The sequence below is a fragment of the Dendronephthya gigantea genome, unplaced genomic scaffold (genome assembly GCF_004324835.1).
Source record: "Dendronephthya gigantea isolate DGI-Jeju-01 unplaced genomic scaffold, DenGig_1.0 000002F, whole genome shotgun sequence".
NCBI classification, from domain to species: Eukaryota; Metazoa; Cnidaria; class Anthozoa; order Malacalcyonacea; family Nephtheidae; genus Dendronephthya; species Dendronephthya gigantea.
The window spans coordinates 2,236,649-2,260,888 of NW_021163012.1; the positions used below are offsets into that span (position 1 = coordinate 2,236,649).

A 24,240-nucleotide genomic window follows, 5' to 3' on the forward strand; every position below is an offset into this window, starting at 1 on the left:
CCCACGGTCTGTGAATACTGAAGAGTGCCCTGTGACAGAGATTGCAATGGTGCCACTGTGTATTGTAAGTGCAAACGACGGTTTAATTGCTGCGATTTGTGTAATCAGCGGTTATCCACAAGGTGTTCATCGTTCACATCTGCGAAACCGACGGTACTGATAAGAGACCGCATATGCATGTAGTCAGCAGTCGCCCCCATGGTTTCCACGTTCCACCAGCTCCACGTGTCACGAACTCGAGCGTCAGCACGCGCTGACCTTCGTTTTCTTGCATCAGAGAATTGAGAACTTTGACCAAGGAAAGCATTGTATTTCATCGCTTTCAAAAGGCGTGTGCAATGAGACAGATCTACCGATTGCTGCACTTCTTGGTCACATTAATCTTCTCATTCCTGATCAACTTTCGTTACTATTTCAAGTTGACGAGACGAAAAGTTCGGGGAGTATTTTACACAACTCCAGAGAGTGACATTACAAATGGAGTAGCGACTTTGGGCAACCTTCCTCGTCACCTGACGTTTATCCTGACGGAAAAGGACCTGGATTTGTGTATTTTAGGAAAATTGGTTGTGTGGGCTATGAAAGCAGGGATAACATACATTAGCGTACAAGCCACTGAGAGTAAGAAGTTACGAAATATAGATTATTTGAAGCATATACAATAGTATCAAACGTGTATTAGACGTGTCCATGATGTGTATATGTAAATTGTGCAGGTTAATATCCGATTAGAACGATTTAGATTAATTATTTCTGTGAATTGGAATATGATTGGTTCTGAGAACTGTCCATGTGATGGAAACGCCTGTTGTAGTGGTTGATTCTTGAGTTGTCATAGTTGATTTGTGTGTTTTTCTGGATGTAGTGTGTGATACCTGTTCAATACAAGTGCATTTGTTGCTGTATTGTATAAAATTGGGGAGGATTAGATCAAGTAGATCTAATTGCGCCTGTGCATGCAGCATCGGGGAAACTTGGTGTGTGTTACATGCTAGATATATCCTGCATAAGGTTACAAAATTACAAAACATTTCAGACAGCATTTGTTGTTGCATTTCAACTAAGAAATTTGAAGTAACAATAAATTTTTATGAAATTGTGTTGATTATTATTTGTAATCACCCCGAAATTTATACTAAAACAATTAGTCGCCTTAGGCTCGGTGATTACAAGCCTTTATTCACTTTGACTTCAACTCAGTGAATATAGACTTGAAATCACCTCACCTTCGGCGACTAATTGTTAAATGATATTACATGTCAATTTACCACAAGTTAGTGAGTTACAGGTGTACACTTTGTCAGAAAAGGTTAAAAATCCATTGTTTAAAATAGCAAAGTTCCCATTCTTTAACTTATGAGCCACTGTCAAATGTATGTTTAATATGTTTATGATCTATTCTCAATCTAGGTGACTTAAATGAAAGAAAAACAGAGTTTTATCATGAGGTCTATCAAATTAAAGAAGAGATGTCCACTTGTGATTATGAACTACATTTCAGAGATAAAGATCTTCCATATCAGAATGGTGTTAATGGCATAGGTAGTAAAAACATGAATTCAATTTAGGTTTTAGCAGATATGAAATCCCTGTCACTTATAGTGGTGTACGTCACTGAGAATTACAACGAAAATGATTGATATTCTCCAAGATAGGTTCATGTGTTAAGTGCTTCCTGCGGCAATATGAATACGCACCAGTTCATTGTTCAGAATCTTTCTTACAGTCCACAAAAGTCGGCGAAAAGTACATCTGAGTATATTATCTTACCATGAGGGTAAAGAAGATATTGTAAGAGCAGCGCAGGAGTTCTGTACAAGAGTCAAAAATGAAGAAGCTCAGTCAAAAATTATGGACATAGAACATTTTTCTCAATTACTAGAAGGTAATAACCATTTTGTTTAATTTCCCAAAGTAATGAATGAGGATAACATATTTGTCTGAGATGCTGTGATTATCATTTCCCAAAGTAATGAATGAGGATAAACATATTTGTCTGAGATGCTGTGATTATGCCTGTTAAATAACTTGGAATGCTTTTTTTATTTTCATGCAGTTAATAAAGATTTTCCTGATCCAGATTTAGCAATAGCCTTTGGCCAGACAGATAGCCTTTGTGATTACCCTCCCTGGCAGATACGATTAACAGAATTTATGTAAGTGTTTTGTTTACTGGCTTTTCGTTGAAAAATAAAATTGTTTCACATTAAATGAGATCAAATACTTCCTCATCAAAAGACTGTAATTATAGGCATATTGTTAGCACTGGCTACTGGATGATAGTTTTGTTAACCTGTTTACTGGCAGTAATAATCTAAAAGCATGAAATTATTGGCATTATTGAAAGAGTTTGGGTGTTTTAAAGTTATAGTAAAAGCAACATTTCTGCTTGCATTGCAAAGTCAACCAAACAGTTTTGTTACCATTTTTCCTGGCAAAAAAATTGGAATATAAGCCTGATTCTCTGGTATTCAGCATTAATATACTAAGTATAGTTGTACCTTGAACTTGGTGTATTGCCAAATGATTAGCTGATTTCCACCATGAGCTTAATCAGTTTCATCTAATCATCTCTTCATAGATTTCTTCCCTCGCTCAAAGTTATGGATCATACATCATTTCTACAGACACTACGCCGTTATAGTAAATGTGAACAGAGACTTGGCAGATAGCATTTGGCTGTAATAGAATGAATTTTTCTGTTTGACTTTTATACCAATGCCATGCATGTATTTAAAAATGGGATATTTTTAAACGTCGTGAGTTAGCCAGCTTTATATATCGATGGGATTGTAAAGAGTTAGGAATTGACTGTACAGAATGAATAACTTTGGTTTATCCAAGGACAGACCAAGGTTGCGTGGCAGTTTTCAAATGGAGGAAAGTTCGTTGACTGAGACTGAGTTGAGAGTTAGGCAAGCAAGCAAGAGTTTGCATTTACGAGAGTTTGCGAAACTCACGAAAACAAGAGTTTTATTGGACTTAATGGGTTATTTAAACGGATGAAACAAGGAAAAACTCTACTGTCTCTATGTCTAGGCAAAATTCGCGAACTTATGTCAATGAGTGCATTACCTTTTCAAACACGAGCAATATTCTCGTTAACTCTCACATCAACTTTCATCGTCGTTTGACCAGGTTTTGCCTGGCGAAAGGCGACCAGTTTAAGACATGCAAATTGTGACTTAAAAAAGTAAAAAGAACTACCAAAGCCAGTAAATTTTATCTCCGCAAGACACGAATTATAAAAGAAAAAATAAAACAACCGAACTGAAATTACAATTTTGTTTGAAGCGTCAATTAATCATGGGACGACATGTAACAAAGATCTTTGTAATAGTAATATAGAAATACAGTAATTACATTAAAATATCGCTTTGGGGGGGTTAATGAGGTCGGAAAATAACTCCCTGCGACCAACTGACGTTACCTTGACTTTGATGGGACAATCCTTTTTCTCGCGACCACTGAAGTGGCTATGCGTAGGAGACGATTTCGAGTACAGCCAATATGGTTATCGTGCATGACCTGATCTAAATATATCCAGTTCAGCTGGTAGTATTTGAAGAATGCTATAAACTCGATGTTTCGAAAAACCCAGAAGACAGGTGAGGAAGTCCATGATCTTTCGGGAAACTTAACTAATTTCATTGCTGTAAGTGTGTCGTATTATACAACAGGTTTGGAATGCTGCAATTTCTGTTTTGATCACCCCAAAAGTTTATGTCTGCTCCCCATTTCACAATATCTTTATGCCTTAAACACTAAGAAAGTTCACCCCCCTTTTTTTTCAACAAGCACATAATTTTTTGACACAACACTTACATAAGGTAAAACATTCCCAGCGAGTTGCTGTATATTTTCCAAAGGCTAAACTTTACCACGACACGCGAGAAATATTGAGGTCTGAAAAGAAACAAAAAGTTTTGATTCGCGTTTTTAATGGATGCGAATTTGGCATGGAAAGCACTTGGTCTCTGTTACTTCCACAGGATTAAAGCGATAGTTTTAATTTGCATGAGACCTCATTAAGAAGGGTCAAAGATAAAGTGCGGTTAACGATTATTACAGTTCAATTGCATAACAACTAACTTGAAAGACCTGCTTTTTCCGGCATTTAGACTCGAAATTAGAGAACTCATCACAACGTGATAATGTATGTTTTGTATCCGATCTCATGACGATGTGGAAATACATATTCTGAGTAAGATTCGTGTCCATTGATCCATCAGTTCTAAACTGCTCTTCCTGGAGGTCCAGTAAGGATCATCTCTTATTGATCCAGTGTTACTACAGGATGAAACTTAAACTAAACTAACTTTATTTATACTGGATAGCTCTATCAGTTCTAAACTGTTCTTTCTAGAGGTCTAGTAAGGATCATCTCTTATTGATCCAGGGTTATTACAGGAGGAAACCTAAACTGAACTAACTTCATTTATACTGGATAACTCTATCAGTTCTAAACTGTTCTTTCTAGAGGTCCAGTAAGGATCATCTCTTTTTGATCCAGTGTTACTACACGAGGAAACCTAAACTAAATTAACGTTATTTGTACTGGATAGCTCTATCAGTTCTAAACTGTTCTTTCTAAAGGTCCAGTAAGGATAATCTCTTGTTGATCCAGTGTTACTACAGGAGGAAACCTACACTAACTTTATTTATACTGGATAGCTCTATCTGTTCTAAACTGTTTTTCCTAGAGATGTCCAGTAAAGATCATCATCTCTTATTGATCCATCCAGTGCGTATTACCACGAAAGGGAAGGCCTGAGCTAAACTAAACTAAACTATATTTAAACTGGATGGCTCCATTAGTTTGAAGGTAATTACAAAGACACTTCCTTGCAATGTAAATATATATATATATATATAATCAACATGAAAACTATATATATCATGAGCACTAACAGTCGGCATTTCTCATGAGCAAAATAAGAATAACCACAGTCGGTTTTAGCTCCCCTAGGAAGGAATCGTAGGCGTTTTCTAGATCTCTTGATTCCCAATGCAGTTATCTGGCCTTTGTTCAGAACATCTAAGATCCGATATCAACCGAGCTTCGAGTGATAAATGACAGCAGGATTTACATATTCACTTACACAGGTCCGGCACAGAACTTTCGAGGCAACTTTGTTGAAAAAAACGGAAGTACTTGGGGTAACGAAGCGTTTTCATCGATTAAGTTCAGTACCGTGTTGAAATTCGTACGTGAAATTCCTGCTAGTGAAATTGAACAAAAAAACAAAACTTCTATAAACAAAATGTGGAAATTCATCGATTTCCCTTCCAATTTTTCATCTTGAAAACGTGCAGAAAAACACATGCATATTGGTCCTTAAAAAGCCTGTGTCTCAGGCCCATAAATGGAAAGGTTTATGAACAGCACATGCATCTTGCCTTTCCGTCCGAAAAGTCTGTATTTGGAAACGATTTTAAGGAGCCCTACTCAAGCTGAACTTGGTTATACACAAAAAGGGGGAAATTGAAATTAAGTGCTCCGTTGATTTTGAATGACTTCGTAATATCACTGACGAAGTCGTTTAATTTACACCATCCTAAATGTTAGTTCCTCACGATTTGACCTACAGGAATGATATATGAGAGCATTTCACCGGCTCTAGGAATGGACATCACAATTGCTGGATATCTCTAAACAAAACCCAAGTAAACAGATTTCGCACTCGGACCTCTGCATCTCTGAAAACACTCATAAAGAACCTATTTACGGCCTGGCAAAATGATTGCGGTCAGGGCTTGAGTGTTTTTAAACGCAATGAGAAAGAACACAATGTCTGTCTTTTCTTCCGTGGCGACCAATTTGATCTCAATTATTGAACACCCTCATTTGTACGGATGTAAGTTTTCAAGTGAAATTAAGTACCAGAGCACATTCTTATCACATTGCTTCACTTAACCGCAAGTGGCCTGAGAAATCTCAAAGGTAATTAGGACTGTCATCTTTCCTATAAAGCAGGCGTTTACACGAGACTCGAAGCAAGACAGGACTGATCTCTCATTTGCACTACAGCAGTACATCGATCGTATAAACCTCCGACTTCGTGATCCAAGACCACGCATAATGGCTGCATTTTCAAAAAAGGCGATCATTTTTGGTTTTCTCATGTTCCTCATGTTTACTTTGAATGCCCAAGAAACGGCTGCAGGCAATGGACCTATTTCCAGCTACTTGATCGAGATGTACAAGAATTGGACGAACAAGAGTGGACCAGCAAATCCGAAAATTCCATTTAACGCTACCGTTGTTCAAGCTATGTACTTCGCCCCAATCAGAGGTACAGTGATAACTTATTACATGAAAATTTCAACGTGTATGCAGATATTTCAGTTCAGATTGTCCCTAGAAGTTTGGATAAAGGTTCAGCGTTTCCAACTGTGATATCATTTGATTGACTATAAGAGATGATCCTTACTGGACCTCTAGGAAGAACAGTTTAGAACTGATAGAGCTATCCAGTATAAATAAAGTTAGTTTAGTTTAGGTTTCCTCCTGTAGTAGCACTGGATCAATAAGAGATGATCCTTACTGGACCTCTAGGAACAACATTTTAGAACTGATAGAGCTATCCAGTATAAATAAAGTTAGTTTAGGTTTAATTTTCTCCTGGACTGGTGTAACTGGATCAATAAGAGATGATCCCTACTGGACCTATAGAAGAAAGACTGACAGAGCTTCCCAGCATAAAGTTATTGGCTACTGGATCAATAGAGATGAATTGGTCCTTACTGTACTTCTCGAAATCTGTTTTTAGGCAAAAGCAGCAATCCTCTGAAGCTGACAGTGGACATTGGAAAGAAAAAAGGAGCCAAATTGACACGAGACGAGCTCCATATTTACATCATCAAACCAGCAAACTCTCCTAACGCCCAGACCTTCACCATCAAGATCACAGATAGTCAGAGCAAGAAAATGATGGCTTCTCGAAAGATCACACTTCAAACCTCTGGCTGGATCACAATATCTCTGAATCTCAGCGTGCAAGCCTGGTTTGACAGTGGCAAAGGCGTAAAAAGCCTCACCGTCGAGCTTGTGTTCGAAAATGCAATCGCAAATGGGCACAAAGAACCCAGGATTGCAACAGGCTCGGCCAAGCGACCTTATTTGATCATCTATATGGATTAAGGACGAATAGACTGTTTTGAACGTTTGTAGCATAGTTAAACTTTTGCATGACAAAAAATTGGAAGAATCCAAGCATTTAGCTTGGTATAGCTTCATCAATTTGCAAGATTAAAACATTTAGCAGGATTTCCATGTAGTGACATAATTTTCTGAAGTATAAGATTTTTTTCAAGTGTTTTTTCAAAGAGAACGTGTATCACTAGTGACTTGATCTTTAATTGATTTTTAATGTCATCATTCAAGATTCAATAAGTATATGTGTTTTTTGTGAAATAGATCTGTGGACTGCACATGACCGTGTTCTGTGTTTGGTATTTACATGAAGTATACACGTCTAACTGCATGTGCTGTATCTGCTGGGGCTGGTTGTATGAAAGCCGGATAACGCTATCCACCGAATAGTATTTTTAAATCGCTTTAAAATCGCCCGTTGTTGGGTATAACTTTGATTAAATCTCGGTATTCCTAAATTGAAGAACCTCTTTAACAATAGTTGGTCACATAGCTGAAATTTTATTGCTATTCAAGCATTTTTAGAAGGGTTGAAAAATCACTATCCCGCTTTCATACAACCGGCCCCTGTTCTACAACCATTTTTGGACGCATGAGTGTGACAAAAATAGTCGTACTCCACGAATATATTACATCGCAGCTGGGTGGGCTAAACATCGTAGATTTAAACACTGATTCGTGCGGAATTCCGCCTGGTATATATATATAAACAAGGTGCCAAAAATCAACGTACTCTCTACAAATTCTACAGGATGTTTTATTTTCAATTTACATAATAAAAAAAATTCACTCTACATTTACACCGTCTGCTGCATGTCAGGTTCTTTTCTTGTGTGGCGATCTATACAAGAAAATAGAAATACGAACAAAAAATAAGCCTCGTTGCTACTTGAAAAGAAAAGTGATCTAGGGCGTAATGAGTCTGTTAGGAGAAACAGCGCTGCATATCTACAGTTCCTTTTATGATCAACAAAGATTTGGCCCCATTTCACGTTTGATTAGGACTGACACGACTGATGATTGCAAAACGTTTTTATCTCTATCATGCATGGTACTACAGCGTTAGAGTTCTCAACCTTAAAGCCTGGTTCACACTTGTCCCAAGAATCTGGGATTGCCTTTGTCTGAGGTCGCTGGTGCACAAAATTCTTTTTGTCAAAATGGCCAATGTTATAGAATATCGGCAATGTGTGTTCACTCAACAATGACCGATTTAAAACCAGAAATAAAGAGAAATTATCAACTGGATTATCTCATATCTATGAAAAAGACTCGTGCATTCACGACAAAATTGGGACTAGGAAAAAATGGCAGAAATTCCTCACTAGTCCTTTTTATTTTCACAATGTACTATTCAGTGTTTTTCTCCCGACATGACCAATGTTTGTAAACAGTGGTTGCATTCCCGGAATATTTCGCATCTCTGAATGGATACCCAGACTATGGACCTCCAGAGAGAAGCTTTAATAAAACCAGATGAGGTATAATTAACCAAATGAGGCATTATTTGCCAGATGAGGCATTATTTGCCTAATGAGGTATTATATGCAAAATCGACTCCAACTTCTAATCGTCTCCAAATGCGATTATAAATAGCGACGTTTGTACAACGTTTGTGTGTCACGAAAATATTTCGTGTGCTAAAATTGGATAACACAAGCTAGCAATCTCTCACAATCATATTTGCAATTTTTGCGTTATTTTGATAAACTGATGAATTGATAACCTACTGTATTTACCTAGATTTGTGTCTCGACTTCTTGTGTTCCTTCTTGTCCCCCTTTCTTTTCTTCACTTCGGGACTGGAACTTCGGGAACTCGCTGATCTATCCCTCTCCTTCGCCTTTTTATCCTTCCGTTTCTTTGACTTGTGTTTCTTTCGACTCCGACTGCTGTACGAACTATCACTACTGTCTGTAAACAAAATAATAATTGGTCAATGAATGGTTGGTCCATGAATGGTTGGTCAATGAATGGTTGGTCAATGAATGGTTGGTCAATGAATGGTTGGTCAATGAATGGTTGGTCCATGAATGGTTGGTCCATGAATGGTTGGTCAATGAATGGTTGGTCAATGAATGGTTGGTCAATGAATGGTTGGTCAATGAATGGTTGGTCAATGAATGGTTGGTCAATGAATGGTTGGTCAATGAATGGTTGGTCAATAAATGGTTGGTCAATGAATGGTTGGTATGCTATAGCAAATATATTTTGCTGTTCATTGACCGTGAAAAATATAAACCTCAGAAGAAGTGAACATTTACAATAACTTGAAATTCAAACCTTGTTCAAGCTGTTCATCGCTCTCTACAGACGACCTATGATCTGAAGAACTCTCACTTCGTTTTCTACGTTTTTTCTTCTTATTCCGATTCTCATCCGACTTCTCTTTTTTCCGACTTTCTCGTTTCTCTCCGCTATCTTCCGACTCACTCCGATCTCTGTTCTTATTCCGAGTCTCATCCGACTTCTCTTTCTTCCGACTCTCTCGTTTCTCTCCGCTATCTTCCGACTCACTCCGATCTCTGTTCTTATTCCGAGTCTCATCCGACTTATCTTTCTTCCGACTCTCTCGTTTCTCGTCGTTATCTCCCGACTCACTCCGATCTCTGTTTTTATTCCGAGTCTCATCCGTCTTTTCTTTCTTCCGACTCTCTCGTTTTTCTCCGCTATCTTCCGACTCACTCTGATCTCTGTTCTTTTTCCTTGCTTTTCGTTGTTTCTCCGGGGAATCCTCAGAAGCACTTCCGTGTTTGTTTTTATCCGAATCTCGTTTCTCTTTTCGCTTTCGACTTTCTTTCTTCGACGACCTGTCCCGACTGCCAGAACTCTCGCGACTTTCTTCCGATCCATCACGACTACGCTCCGATCCATCTCGGCTTCGTTTCGATCTATCGCGTTTCCGAGGCGTATCTTCAACGCCATCATCATCTCCGGATTTATATTTATCTCGACCTTTTCCCGATCTATCACGACTGCGCTCCGGCCTGTCACGACCTCGAGACGATTCTTCATCGTCATCTTCATCATTATATCTCGATTTGTTTCGGCTTTCCCGGGACTTCCCGTGCTTGCGTGAAGACTCATCCTTCACGGCTACCTCTTCATCGCTATATTTCGACCTATCCTTAACTTCACCTGATTTTCTTCGCTTTTTCGACTTTTCGTTCTCCGGACTTTGCGAACGTTCTTTCAGAGCAGAGTCATCCCGACTTTCGGGCGACAACTCCCGATTACGGGACGACTTATGAGACGATTTGTGCTTTCCTTGACTTGACTGAGTCAAGCGCTCCTCGCTATGCGGCGACCCCTTCCGGCCCCGCACGGTCCTGTCTCGTTTATGAGATGACCCACTGTCTTTATTGTTACTATCAACCGAGTGTTCTCGACTTTGGGGCGACATTTCTCGACTATCTGGCGAACGATGCCGACTCCTGCCCGACTTGTGTTTCTTCTTAGCTTTCTGATCCTCGTCAAATTGAGATTTTTCAGGAGTTGGCGAAAGTTTTTCTCTTCTATGAGTCTTGTCTTTGCTCTTGTACGTTTCTTCCTGAGTCTCAGGAGACGCATCCCTGCTTGGTGATGACCTATCTTTACTTTTACCAGATTTATGCTTCTTTGACTTGCTATTTTCGACAGACGGAGAATGTTCTCGACTCTGAGGCGATATATCCCGATCTTTGCCCGACTTATTCTTTTTTCTAGCAGACTTACTCTCACCTGCTGGCGAGTGTTCTCGACTCTCAGGCGATCTTTCTCGACTATGTGATGATCGCTTCCTTTTTTTGCTCGTCTTATGGGAGGACTTACCTTTCCCGCGCGAACTTTTTTCTCGAGCGCTAGGCGAATCATCCCGACTATAAGACGACCTATCCCGGTCATCAGGCGACCGATCTTTTCGACTAGGCGACTTCTCTCGATCATGACCTGACGACTTCTCCCGACTTTTTGATTTATCCCTTTTATGAGAAGTTTCATCCCGACTATCATACGATGGCTCACGACTTTGATTTGGCTTTTTCTTTCGCCGAGACGACTTATCCCGATTACTGGACGATTTCTCGTGTTTCTCATGTTTCGACTTCCGACGCTTCTTGTCTTTTTTATCGCGCTCTTTTGTTCCATCCTCCAGAGCGCGAGATTCGCTCATTTTCCCGCCACTTTTCCCCCCATCTTGTTCATCATATTTGTTGACGTCGTTATTTTCTTCACTGGACGAGTCAGAACCAGAACCTCGATCGTATTGAACAAGGCCTAGAAGAAAAGATATTTAGAAAGACTAAACTAAACTAACTTAAACTGGATAGCTCTATCAGTTAGAGGTCCAGTAAGGATCATCTCTTATTGATCCAGTGTTACTACAGGAGGAAACCTAAACTGAACTATCTTTATTTATACTGGATAGCTCTATCAGTTCTAAACTGTTCTTCCTAGAGGTCCAGTAAGGATTATCTCTTATTGATCCAGCGTTACTACAGGAGGAAACCTAAACTAAACTAACTTTATTTATACTGGATAGCTCTATCAGTTCTAAACTGTTCTTCCTAGAGGTCCAGTAAAAATCATCTCTCATTGATCCACAGAGGTAATCTTAATACTGCGCCTATATCAAAATTGCAAAGAATTTATGACAATACCTCGACTCCCACTCAGCTTTGCACTAGAACCATAGGACGAAGAGAGCCGTGAAGCTGAAAAAAGCAAAAAGAAAACGATAAGGAAACCTGTTCACTTCAACTCGTCAAAATACAGCCCACTTACTTCTCTGACTAAGCTTTTGAAATTCTGAATCGACCACAAAAAAAATGCGAAAGAAGTTTGGCTCGCCCGACAATGGCGCTTTTCAATTGTACCCTTGATGAAAAGCTCTTACACAACAAGAACTAGCGCTCGAGGGTCGTGCAGCCTTACTGGGCGTGAAGATTGAAGTTGTGACAAACCTTTTCTAGCAGCTAAAGTTTCACGTGCAACTGCTTTTATCTCTTCGCCCGTTACCGTTAATAAGACATCTGTCAACATTTTCCGTACCTTGATTAGCTGAAAATACAACAGTTCAAGAATCAGCGTCAACCATTCGTCCATTTTTATGCCGAAAGAACTCGGATTTTGCTTAGGAATGTACGCACAAAATCCTGACAATTCTTTGCGTATACTTGTTTTTATATACTAATGAAGTTATGGAAAAATATTTCATGCTTTCTTTTGTCTCAGTAGTATATGAATTATGAAAGTGCTCTAATAGTTTATGAATTGTAAAAGTCCCAAGTGAAAGCAAGCGTTATCAATGAAAAGCGAAACAGTTGACACTCATTCAGTACTTGAAGATAAATCAAAGTTATTTCCTAAAGCAAACTTTAGCATCAATCTTTATATTATAAGAGAGTTTGATATTCCTGCTTCATATTCCATACAGGAGGAGAGGGGGGGGGGGTGAACCTACATTTTTGAAGGCGGGAATGATACGAATGATGCATGGTAGTCTTGTATTTTTAATGCAAAAAAGTGAAATAGAAAAAATGTAGAACAGCGAAGAATAGATTGTAGTTGAAGATTTTCACGCCTTTTCAAGGTTAAAATTGAATTATGGAATGAACGAATGAATGAATCAATCTGCAGTCCTGAAACCAATCTTCAATGGCACAGTTTATACAAAGAGAGGATTATCATTAGAAAAATATACGAGGATCAATGAAATTCCGAGAATCTTTTAAAATATATACGAGCATCTCTAAGACATGAACCTTTTCCTTCTGTTTGTCCTCCTCTGACTTCCAGTTATCTTCCTCTTCTGAGCGATGTTTTCTTGGCGATCGTTCATCATCTGACTTCTTCTTTCTTGACTTGTCCTTAGCTTTCTCGCTCTCTCCCTCGCTGTCCGACTGTGGAGCGAATCTGGACTTTCTCTGAAATATTAAAAATGCATATTTTGAAATCATCTCACTTCGGAAAAGTGAAACACAAGACACAATTCATATATGTCTTATATGACTCAGGTCAGATGTATGAATTGGTATTATCATGGTACTACTTTGAGCTACCATAGAAACGTCTTGACCTAGTAGCTTAGTTGGAAGAGCATTAGACTAGCAAGCTAAAGATCGCGGGTTCGACTTCCACCGTGGTCAAGCCAATACTTCAGCTTGCCCGGTTGGTCACTTAGAGTAGCACCATTACAATATTAATAAAACACAAGAGATATATTCAGCTGCATTCCCAGCGGATGATATTGATTCCTACTTTCTTGATTTTAAAGAATGGCTTCTTTTCCTCTGGCTCAACTTCTTCTTCTTTCACTTCATCTTTTTTATCCACTTCAACATCCTCCTGTTTAACAACTGGAGCACTCTCATCCTCATGCTGTTTCGCCAGCTGCTTCTGTTTATCTTTCTCTCGTTTCTCTAACGCCTCTCGTATCCACTGAGGGATAGCCTTGCGTTTCACAGTTTCTAAAAACACGAAAGACCATGTTGTAGATAGAAGTTCTTCATTTTTCCTCCGGGAGAATTCCCAGATATACGAAAGCCTTCCTTAAAGTTCCATGATACCATTTCTCAATATTTCTTTTCTAATAATTCATTTAATGCATCACATTTAATTAAATGCAGTTTCACCGCTATATATATTTTAACGAAATCCTTATACAAGACTTCAATTCAAAATATGACCGGTCTTGGCAAATTTTGGCTGCTTACATGAAGTGCCCTCGAAGTTACATCAAATTCAGTGGTCATCTGCCTGGAGTGGTTATGATTTGATGGCTTAAATTTATTTGTTTGTAACCAACAATTGCCACTATCGTTCCTTGGATGGTGCCAACTTGCCCACAACTTTTTGGCAAATATAAATTAAACTAAATGGTTAACCTGGTTGTGTGGCTGAAGAGATGTGATTGACCTTATATATGTAACATGAAAGGACATGTGCAAAAGAGGTGTATTCACAAACTATAAGCAGTGACACGATTGTGTATTGTCAAGTCAACTTAGCATCATATGTGCTACAACAACTGCCTAAAATAGACAAAGGCAGTTATTATACTACATTTGATGCTAAGTTGTTTGAAGACGCTGCCACGCTGCTCCTTGGTTATATTGGAACTTATCTACATCTCTACGCAGCAACCATGGTTTCTCTAAAGGTACTGATTGTCAAATCAAGGTTAAGACTCACCTGATTCAGTTTGAACAACATGGCTTGGCAGACTGCTGATGGGTATCTCTGTTTGTAACAGTGGTTTTGGCTGTGGCTGGTACTCCTGTTGCCTACCTTGTTCATACTGGTCAAAATGACCATAAGCCTGCTGGTTGTTGTAATCATACTGTTGGTAGTTGCTTTCCTCTGCTTGAAATGGTTGATGCGCTGCCGCACCGTGGTTGAAGTTCTGAAACTGACCATCACTGGGGTAGTGTTCTTGTGGAAAGCCACTATGGGGTTCTGCTGGTGGAGGTTGGTAGTGTCCTTGATGGTGATGATGGTTACCATATGGCTGTGGTACTTGATGGTCATAATTCTCAAATTGATTGGCATGTTGTTGACCATGAAATTCTTTCTGAGGATGGTTATCATAGTGAACAGCATGGTTATTCTTATTCTGATCGTCATGGTGATGACTATCACTGTGGTGACTATCACCATGGTGATCTTGCTGGTTCTGATGTTCTGGTTGGCCAATATCATCCTCCTCCATGGGGGCCACCTCAATGTTGTCCGATGTCTCATCTTTGCGAAGCTCAGGGCCGGGGTCTTCCCCAGGGGGATACAACTGGTCATTTTCTCCACCCTCCAGGTCGCTATCATGAAAGTCTGACGTGGGTGGTTCACCCGGGGGGTGAGGAACAGGTGGGTTATCAGGGAGATGGGGTGCATGTGGGACATTTTCTGGGGGGAGAGGTGGTGTATTTTCAGGAGGAAGAGGGGGAAATGCTTGCTGTGGATGTTGTTGGTCTACTTGTTGTTGTTGTTGATACTGTTGGGCATAGTGCTGTTCCACATGACGCTGTTGAGCCCACAATGCTGCTCTTGCCGCCCACCCTTCTGCCGAGCCTACCATAGTAAAAACGAAGAATAAATTAGTACCTACAGATAAATATCAGCCCGGCACTGAACAGGAATTGTGAAAGATCAAACTTATATTGTATGGTTTGTCAGTAAAACATTAATGAAACATACTTACAATTATGACAATTTTACTTAATAATGTGAAGTATTTAAATTGTTATTCTATAGTGAATCTTGAGAATCCACATAAAGTGAACTGTGTGTAAACTTAAGTGAAGTGGTGTTAAGTGAATTCACAAAACAGTGGATAATTGCTTTTTTCCAACTCACCTTGTTGCTCCATACCAGCATACATGTAATTTGCAGGCCACCATTGCTGTGGGTGTCCAGCTCCCCACATCATGAGATTCCTGTAGTTAGGGCACAAGATAAATGCACTTCTTTTTTAGAAGAACGGATGTTGACCACCTGACAACCTGAGGACCAGGGGTCAAAATGTGTTTAAGCGTATTCAGTCACTCCCAGCTGTCTCTATTTTACCTAAGAGACTGTGTTGTGTGATTTGTATCCCTTTGTGCCCTCAAGGCTTGGCTGAAAATTGACTGACAAATCAAGTCTGGAGTGAGGCAATTGGAGCATTTTACTCTAAAATAGGCCGAACTGCAATTGATACTTTTATGATGCATTTCATGAAGTCCTTTCTAATCCTCTCATTTTATTATGTAAAATCTCTGCATCAGGTAAACTTAGAACACTTGACATGTATAAACGCATGATTACATGCACGGAACTAACAAATAGTCTGAAATAGACCTCTCAATGAAACGGACACAACCCCATAGCTTAACCCACGAAATAATTCTACCGTAAAACAGAATGCATGCATAGAAAATTGCAAGGCAAGACAGATAAACACATAATAACAGAACGAAATATCTCAAAACAATATTAAAATGAAGTATTAAATATAAGTTCCAAAGTACACAAGTTTTAATAGTTAGTTTACCACCAAAAATTTAGAGTTTTCCAGTAAATTAACTTCCGCAGATATGAATTAAACACCTAACAGTTGTAAAACGTACCTTCAAGGTCAATTTTTCCACGTTTTCAAGGGGAAATCGCTTGACTTTTTCCAAAATATTGTGAAATTTGTGATGTAAAGTTGAAAACGCAGAGCACATTGGAACACCCAGCAGAGCATCATGGGCTACCTTCACACTGATCTCTCTACATGAGGAAGTAACTGTGGTTCTTCTTGCAAGATGGCGGCAAAAACATCGAAAATTTTTGTAAACTTTGCACGTTTTTGCACAGCTAGAGTCTTAGCTTTCAATTGCAGGAGAGCGTGCAGTTCCTACGGTAAGACGGGCATATTTTTCGACCGCTTTTGTCCATTGAATGTTGTTTTTTTTAAAGTTACATTGTGTTGAAATGGCCGAAGGAGTGAGGGACTTCGGGTCGTCACTCTTCAGAGTTCAGACTTCATTGATACAAAAAATTATTTACAAAACTGTTCATTTATGTGCATTGTAGTCATTGTACAACATAGAAAAGTAGAGGGGTAATGATTTTGAAAATAAACACGATTTACACCAAGGTCAGTCAAGCCAGTCAACAGTGGACAGTGAAGAAGTCTTTAAATTCAGTGAACTTTGCAATGAGTTTTGGAATATCAATGGTCCTTTTCAAGCTCTTCACACAATGAATAGGATCCGAGTGCCGTTAATCCGGGATGCTTTGCTACAAAACATTGAAGGATCACGTTTTGTTTCAAAACCATTAAACGAGAAGAATATCTTGGACATTGGCTGTGGAGGTGGAATTTTATGTGAAGTAAGATGGAACAACCTGAACGATACTGACTGGCCAGCAAATAATAGAAGAGAATAAGTTGTTAACAGACAGAATAACCCTGTTACGTATCTTTAATCACTGTATGTCTGTATCTCTTTAGCCTATCGCTCGTCTTGGTGCAAACGTGGTTGGAATTGATGCTTCAGAGGAGGCAATATCTGTGGCACAACACCACGCCAAGCATGATCCAGAGATTTGTGGAAGATTGGAGTACAGATGCATGACAGCAGAGGATTTAGTTGAGCAAACTGGTGGAGGATTTGATGCAGTGATAGCATCCGAAGTCATTGAACACGTCAGCGATCAGGAATTTTTTGTCGAGACATGCGCTAAACTTACAAAGGTGGATGCATATGTACAGGCTGTGTAGCCCCTTTCATAGTCTGATCAAATTTCAATTCAAAAACTTCAATTATGATTGCCATATTGATCTGTTCTTGCTTGACTTATTTAGCCTGGTGGTACACTGATGTTTACTACCATCAACAGAACAATTCAATCATATTTGCTAGCGATTCTTGCTGCAGAATATGTGCTAAATGTAGTTGAACGAGGGACCCATGATTGGAACAAATTTGTTCCAGATGACGAGTTGGCTTCGTTAGTTATACATAGTGAGTGTGTAAAAGCTAGTTCATTTTGAATTTTTCACATTCATTCTAAAACATTGCTGTGTTTGTATCCCTTTATAGATGGTTTTAGAATCCATACCATTCAAGGACTTTGTTATAATCCATTCACAAGAGTGTGGTCAAAATTTGATGATACCAGTGTCAATTATGCCTTGGTTGCACAAAAACTTGATGAGAATTCCTAGCAATTGTGGTATGGAGAACTCACTGAGGAGAGCTCAAAGGGCATCAAATTTTGTCCTATGCATTTATTAAAAGTCACTTGAATCCTGAGCGATCAAGATGAGTTAATAAAATTATAAAGAATAAGCCCAACTAGTGAAAGATGCTACAAGGTTGCTAACTCAAATTCTTTCTACAATTTGTTATTATTTAGTGATGAGTAACTGACAAATTAGGGACCGTAGAGCTGGTTGGGGGAAGGCAGAACCTGCCCTCTTTCTCCATGGTCCATGACACTCCAAGCAATCAATAAATAAAATGACATAATTATGGTTTATAACCATGCAGTAATATATCTATGTACTTTTATGGTACCGGTACTTTCAATACCAATGCACAACAAATGTACTTACACAATTCTTAGTCTTCATTGTGTACTCCTAACTATCCTTGATTATCCCAATACCCCACGCGGGACTGCACGCGAAAGCTCCACGAAGCACCCACGAGTCCGAACGATGGCCGTCAATGGGTACATTTCAGAAAATAACACATGTTCAAAAATCGAAGAAGACAAACACCTAATTTCGAAAAAAGTATGTTGGAAACTGTATGCTGGTTGCCAAGACTGTTCCCTAAATGGTTCCGTTGAATTGATACCGCAGTTCGAAGATTTCGGGCCAAGGTTGATACGAATTCGTATGAACGATCAAATTCGGGAACTTCAGACAATTTTGCGTGACCCGTAAGTAACGTTATATAATTATATAGCACTATAGAAACTGAAACTTTTTAAACTAATAATAATAGGTTATCAATGGATATGCTTCCGAAACATCTTGTTCATATTTATTCCGCATCGTGAACTGAAAACGTGTATTGATTTGTAAATAGAGTTTGCATTGTTGGCAAAATTCCATAAATTAACAAATTATAGAGAGGCAATCCTCCAAAGCATGCCTTTTTAATGTCAAACGACCTAGCTTTAAAACACAGATTTAAAGGGCAACCCAACTGTGTCCGTCAACATGTTCAACCTGTATAGAATTGTCCGGCTTCTCTTTGAGAAAAGATGCTCTGATTGAGATCTTTTGGATTAAGACTTAAGTTGCAAGTTGTGCCTTGACAATAAGACTTTAATAATGGCTTACCAAGTTGGATTTCCTATTATTGATAAGAAAGCACTTTTTTTTTGTTCAGACAAACAGACAGAGGTGATTTTGTGTTTTATGCAGATCGACTGGTTAGTATCAATAAGTCAAAATGCTAAGTACTAAAGGTCTGTTTACACAATGCTTGATTATAGGACCCATTCTTTTTTTTCCATGCTTCAAATGGAAAGATTGTCTTTGCATAGATAAATGTAATATGTTTGACATTCTTAGCCACTTCATGTTGAGTATTTAACTATAGCGTGAATAGGCCTTTGGGTAGGCAATAAAACGGCAATCGTTTTAGGTAATATTGTCTTGTTTTATTTTTTAGATTCGATTAGTAGTAGAGGAAGGTCTAAACCAGCTCCCATATGAGGAAGTGGTAGTGACAACACCAACAGGTAAATGTATTGAATGGTGAATTTATTGTGGATGAGATTTTGCCTGATATATCATCAATTTTATGTCTCTACAGGTGGAAAGTATAATGGTCTCAAGTTCAAGAAAGGCAACTGTGGTGTTAGCATCATGCGAAGTGGTAACTGCTTTGAGTGTTATATTAAGCTATATTACATGCAAACTTCTTTACGCCTCTTAATCTTCCTTTAGGGGAAGCAATGGAGAAAGGTCTAAGAGATTGCTGTCGTTCCATTCGTATTGGGAAGATTTTAATTCAATCTGAGACAACTACATCAAAACCACAGGTGAATTTACTGACTTAAGTTATTCTATGAGTCCTTGAAATTTTAAGTTGTTGTCTAGTTAATGTGTTATATTTGTTTACTAAAGTAGAGAAGTCAAGTCCGTTCTGTACAGTGGTCGACCCTCTGTAAATTTTTGTCCAAAGACAATGTCACTAAAAGAGGGAATCATATAATTATTATCAACCATAATAAATTTTATTTACTTATATCTTATCTAGGTTTACTATGCAAAATTCCCATTTGATGTTGACAAGAGACAGATATTACTGATGTATCCGCTTTTAAGTAAGCTCAAAAGCTTATATAAACCTATAGAAGTCTTAAAGGTATTGAGATTAATGCATTGGCCTTCTTAGATACGGGTGCAACTATAATTGAAGCTGTCAAAGTACTTGCTGAACATGGTGTTAAAGAGGAAAATATTATATTTCTTAATCTTTTTGCAACACCTCATGGTAAGTGCTGCATCAGAATATATTAACTTGATCCTTGTCAATTTGTTTGATAAAAAAAGGACATGAAAGATGTTTGTTATGCTTTTAAAAAGACTTAGTGTAGAAAAAAGCCCTATTAGCACTATGTAGAGTTATTAAAACAAAGTTTTCTGTTTTTTCTAAATAAATGATTTCAAACATGCCAAATGTGAATGCAATTTTACCAAATATGTTTGTAAATTGTTTCTCCTTTTTTAGGTGTGAAGAATATCTTGAATCGATTCACAAAACTGAGAATTTTAACCTCTGAAATCAGTCAGGATATAGTCTTGAACTTTGGACGAAAATATTTTGGAACAGAGTAATGAAAAAGGTTGTGTTTATGTATATAAGAGTATACTGTGTATATATGAGATATATATGGCCATATTTTGAAAGTTCTTGTCAGACCGGTATTTCATTCCTGTGAATTTGGTGCAGTCATAATTGGATTTCGCATTCTGAAGACCGTGTGTGAAATATATGTCATACACTTTGTAAAATATGTGTTTTTTATAGTGATTCTATAACTTGTCATGGCTTAAAAAAAGGGTAAAAATTTTGAATATTTAAGTATAAATTAGAGTGAATTGTAAAGATTTGTTTGGTAAATTTGTTGAATTATTGAATTATAATTGAGCCTTGAAATCAGCATGTGTGTGTACTCTTGTTTAATTGTGCTGCCCAGATGACACATCTTAGCAATTTACTCTGGTAAAACAATCAGTTCTACTTCTTAGTAGAGATCTCTCATATTTCTAGTGTTTTTTTGGAAAGTCTAGGAATTTCACCTGGGAAGCAGCACTTGTTGATGTTTAAGTGATAATGTATATGTGTATGCTGTGTTTGGGTGCAGGTGGTAGGTGTGTTTATCAAGTTAGAATATCTTATGTGTGGGCACCCCCCTCCCTCGCTCCACATTACCACCCCCCCCACCTGCACATACACTATTCTCTAACTTTGACACAACTACTTGTTCATAAATAATACATTATTTGGTTAATAGATTGATACATAGAAAAGAGTTCAAAACTCTTCAATACAAATCATCGTCACTCACTCTGCAAAGGCACCCACTCCATAATCCGCTCTAGACCGACTATCATCGTGACCCTTCTCCTGTTTACGGCCATTTTGAACGGAGCGATTCTGTTCTCATTACGAAAACCGTCTCTGAGTCGCAAGTCAAACTCGTTCCCCAGCACTCGAAGAGGCAGCACTTTGCAGGATTCTGGCGTCGCTTCAAGATTTTCCTCATCCAGTTCGTCCACGAAATCCTTTGTTTTCGAGTAGCAATAAAACAATGCTCGAACGAAGTCGATGAAGTCTTTCGAATTTTCCAAATATTCTCTGAAACTTGTACCGCCATCCTTGGCTTGATAAAGGTTCTTCGTATCTTGTAAAACAATTCTTGTCAATTCTGCATCGATGTTTTTAAAACCTTTGATATCTGCGTCAGGACAAAAGTCGCGGGTCCAATTTTGGGCATTTGTAACAATGGCCGCATATGAATTACCATGGTTGAGCTTCGGTGAAAAAACCCTCAGTAAATCCGGCAGAATAATATAATCCATCAGGTTTGACGTTAAAATACGATCGTACGTTGTTTCACTTTCAATATGCTCCCCAATGGCCATACAATCCGAAAGGATGATTGTAAAAAATACTTGTTTTTTGGAAAGTTTTTTCACAACATTTCGTAGCACGTTTTCTATGTAAGCACCGTACATTGTTATCAAAGAATTCGCATGTTTCAGTTTCTTTACCTCGAGATAATCCCAGGCTGTGAACGGGAGAACATCCGTTGGAATACAGTAATAGTATGGACGAGTTTTATCGTTTTTGTCATACCCTGTCAGTGTCGGATTCTCAGAAAACGCTGGTGTTTGGGTACGTCGGAATTTGCCGTCTTCCATCCATTTCTTTGCCGATTCTACGTGCTCTCGCGGGATGCAGTTGAAGTACGCTTTTCTTCCTCGATAGCTTTGTGCGTCTGACTTAAAATCTCGATTTCGCTGCCCTTGAATCCAAGTCGTTCCTTTCACCTTTCAAAAGGGAAGAAGAAGTCTTGTTGAAATGATGAATATTGTATTAACGTGAACTAGTATTGCCAACGGGGAAATAATCACCTAAGCTTTCTAGAGGTTCAAGAATGATCACCTCTTACCAGCCACCGGCTCTATCAGTTCTAAACTGTTCTTCCTAGAGGTCCAGTAAGAATCATCTCTTATTGATCCAGTGTTACTACAGGAGGAAACTTAAACTAAACTAACTTTATTTATACTGGATAGCTCTATCAGTTCTAAACTGTTCTTCCTAGAGCTCCAGTAAGGATCATCTTTTATTAATTCAGTGTTACTACAGGAGGAAACCTAAACTAAACTAACTTTATTTATACTGGATAGCTCTATCAGTTCTAAACTGTTATTCCTAGAGGTCCAGTAAAGATCATCTCTTATTGATCCAGTGTTTCTACAGAAGGAAACCTAAACTAAACTAACTTTATTTATTCTGGATACATCTATCAGTTCTAAACAGTTCTTCCTAGAGGTCCAGTAAAGATCATCTCTGGCTACTGGTTTGAATTACCCGGAGATTGTGCCATTTTATCCACACATCCTTCAGCTCTCTCAGATGGGCATCACTGATACTGATCAACCCCCCGGTTTTTTTCGTCAGATCTTGAGCTCGTGGGCAGTCGATTAGCGCACGAAGGTACTCACGTAGATATTTGTAAGTCTCTTCACCCAATGTTATCGAATACCAAACCTCTGTTACCATTTTCTCGACACCGGGTTCACCTAAATCACAAATTTTTTCACCTGAAAACGATGCTTATTTGTGAATGAGGCGCTTATACGAGGGAGGGGCGCCTATACGAAGGAGGAGCGCTTAATCGACAATTTTTGGACGAGGTTTTCTGAAAATGTTTTCGACAATTTTTCGTCGTGCGACGCTTCCAAACTCACCTTTAATCAGCATGAAAAGAAACAGAACCAATCTCGCCAGTATACAGCTCTCGATGTCGTTCAAAGTGAATCTCAAGACTCGCCCATACTTGTCTGGCAGCGACGAACAAGTCAATGCTACATTTCTGAGATCACCGACTCCGAGATACATGATATTCAAGTCCGACAAGTAGTCGGTGCCCTCGTTTTCGAGCAAATTTAGGCCGTCGTAAGCAGGAAAGTTTCCCCAATAGTATTGTTTTGGGAAACTTTTCATCCCACAATATTCATAATAGAATTGAATAGCTTGAGCAAGATCATTTATCTTCTCGTTAGTCTCGCTACAAGCGGACTTGTGCCGCTTCCTGTCAGACTTTTGACATTGAATATTGCAATAAAAGACTCGGTAGCAACCAGTGCATGCACGTAAACCTGAACCAGATTTTTTGCATGACGAACATGTTTTGATAATAGCTACCGGCTTGCATTCCGCTTCGTGTCGAAATTTGTCGTTTTTCACACACTGGTTGCTGCAATACTTGGCAACTTGACATCCCGGACAACAAACGCTATTTCCTTCATTTCCACAACGCCAACATTCCGAAAACCGTGGCATTTTTTTCGGAGAATACTGTCTATGTTGAGGCTGTTGCCGTGCGGAAATGGCGTTTGTTTATGAGACGAAACGAAAGCGATCCCTCAAAAGCAGCGAATTTGCATAATCTCAGGTTTCACAATTCCAGGAATTAAGAACTGGTCGTTGACTTTGAACCTGAAAAAAATTCAAGAAATTTAGCCCATGTAGAATCTTATCATTTCTTAAAGTTACATAACCATCTTTGCAACCATCTCCTTTTTGCCGCAGTAAAAGCAAAGTATATTAACATAAAATGAATAAATAATGTATGAAAGAGAGGTATTGGCTAGTATCGTTAGAGGTTATTGGCTAGTAACAGGAGGGATTTTGACGAGTAGCAATTGTAACATTGTATGAAAATGAAAGTAGAAAACATTGATAATCTACAGCCTACAGGGGCCAGTTGTGCTAGAGACTAGTTAACTTTTAACTGCAGTTTCGGACAGAATTGGCTAATCAGAGTCGCGTTTTTCTGAGTTAACTAGACTTTAACTATGCAAAAATGTAGTTAAAGCCTTAAAG

At 38.7% G+C, this 24,240-nt stretch overlaps 6 protein-coding genes across 6 annotated transcripts; 4 read left to right on the plus strand and 2 right to left on the minus strand.

Annotated features, from left to right (window-relative positions):
* Positions 1-234: 234 nt before the first annotated feature.
* LOC114536673 (dehydrodolichyl diphosphate synthase complex subunit Nus1-like) lies at positions 235-3,327 on the plus strand. Its single transcript, XM_028558027.1, has 5 exons — positions 235-621; positions 1,411-1,542; positions 1,727-1,885; positions 2,057-2,156; positions 2,582-3,327. Exons 1-5 carry the CDS (start codon positions 339-341, stop codon positions 2,670-2,672), a joined length of 765 nt encoding a protein of 254 aa, XP_028413828.1. The 5' UTR covers positions 235-338; the 3' UTR covers positions 2,673-3,327.
* A 2,680-nt stretch (positions 3,328-6,007) lies between these two features.
* LOC114533303 lies at positions 6,008-7,144 on the plus strand. The gene is made up of 2 exons (XM_028554815.1): positions 6,008-6,296; positions 6,774-7,144. The coding sequence occupies exons 1-2, from the start codon at positions 6,083-6,085 to the stop codon at positions 7,142-7,144; spliced, it is 585 nt and encodes a 194-aa protein (XP_028410616.1). The 5' UTR covers positions 6,008-6,082.
* Positions 7,145-7,894: 750 nt separating this feature from the next.
* Positions 7,895-16,336, minus strand: LOC114536623 (uncharacterized protein DDB_G0283697-like). Its single transcript, XM_028557980.1, has 10 exons — positions 16,237-16,336; positions 15,485-15,564; positions 14,327-15,199; positions 13,394-13,602; positions 12,898-13,059; positions 12,097-12,193; positions 11,794-11,847; positions 9,440-11,410; positions 8,896-9,070; positions 7,895-7,997 (listed from the first exon to the last, which is right to left on the minus strand). Exons 2-10 carry the CDS (start codon positions 15,555-15,557, stop codon positions 7,973-7,975), a joined length of 3,639 nt encoding a protein of 1,212 aa, XP_028413781.1. The 5' UTR covers positions 15,558-15,564; positions 16,237-16,336; the 3' UTR covers positions 7,895-7,972.
* A 58-nt stretch (positions 16,337-16,394) lies between these two features.
* On the plus strand, positions 16,395-18,199 carry LOC114536662 (ubiquinone biosynthesis O-methyltransferase, mitochondrial-like). The gene is made up of 6 exons (XM_028558017.1): positions 16,395-16,513; positions 16,752-16,987; positions 17,109-17,351; positions 17,463-17,622; positions 17,701-17,833; positions 18,017-18,199. Exons 1-5 carry the CDS (start codon positions 16,417-16,419, stop codon positions 17,823-17,825), a joined length of 861 nt encoding a protein of 286 aa, XP_028413818.1. The 5' UTR covers positions 16,395-16,416; the 3' UTR covers positions 17,826-17,833; positions 18,017-18,199.
* A 102-nt stretch (positions 18,200-18,301) lies between these two features.
* Positions 18,302-20,725, plus strand: LOC114536653 (uracil phosphoribosyltransferase homolog). Its single transcript, XM_028558008.1, has 8 exons — positions 18,302-18,547; positions 19,003-19,045; positions 19,288-19,357; positions 19,432-19,494; positions 19,566-19,660; positions 19,879-19,945; positions 20,017-20,115; positions 20,353-20,725. Exons 1-8 carry the CDS (start codon positions 18,321-18,323, stop codon positions 20,457-20,459), a joined length of 771 nt encoding a protein of 256 aa, XP_028413809.1. The 5' UTR covers positions 18,302-18,320; the 3' UTR covers positions 20,460-20,725.
* A 361-nt stretch (positions 20,726-21,086) lies between these two features.
* LOC114536630 lies at positions 21,087-23,865 on the minus strand. The gene is made up of 3 exons (XM_028557987.1): positions 23,103-23,865; positions 22,723-22,934; positions 21,087-22,178 (listed from the first exon to the last, which is right to left on the minus strand). The coding sequence occupies exons 1-3, from the start codon at positions 23,695-23,697 to the stop codon at positions 21,186-21,188; spliced, it is 1,800 nt and encodes a 599-aa protein (XP_028413788.1). The 5' UTR covers positions 23,698-23,865; the 3' UTR covers positions 21,087-21,185.
* Positions 23,866-24,240: the final 375 nt, after the last annotated feature.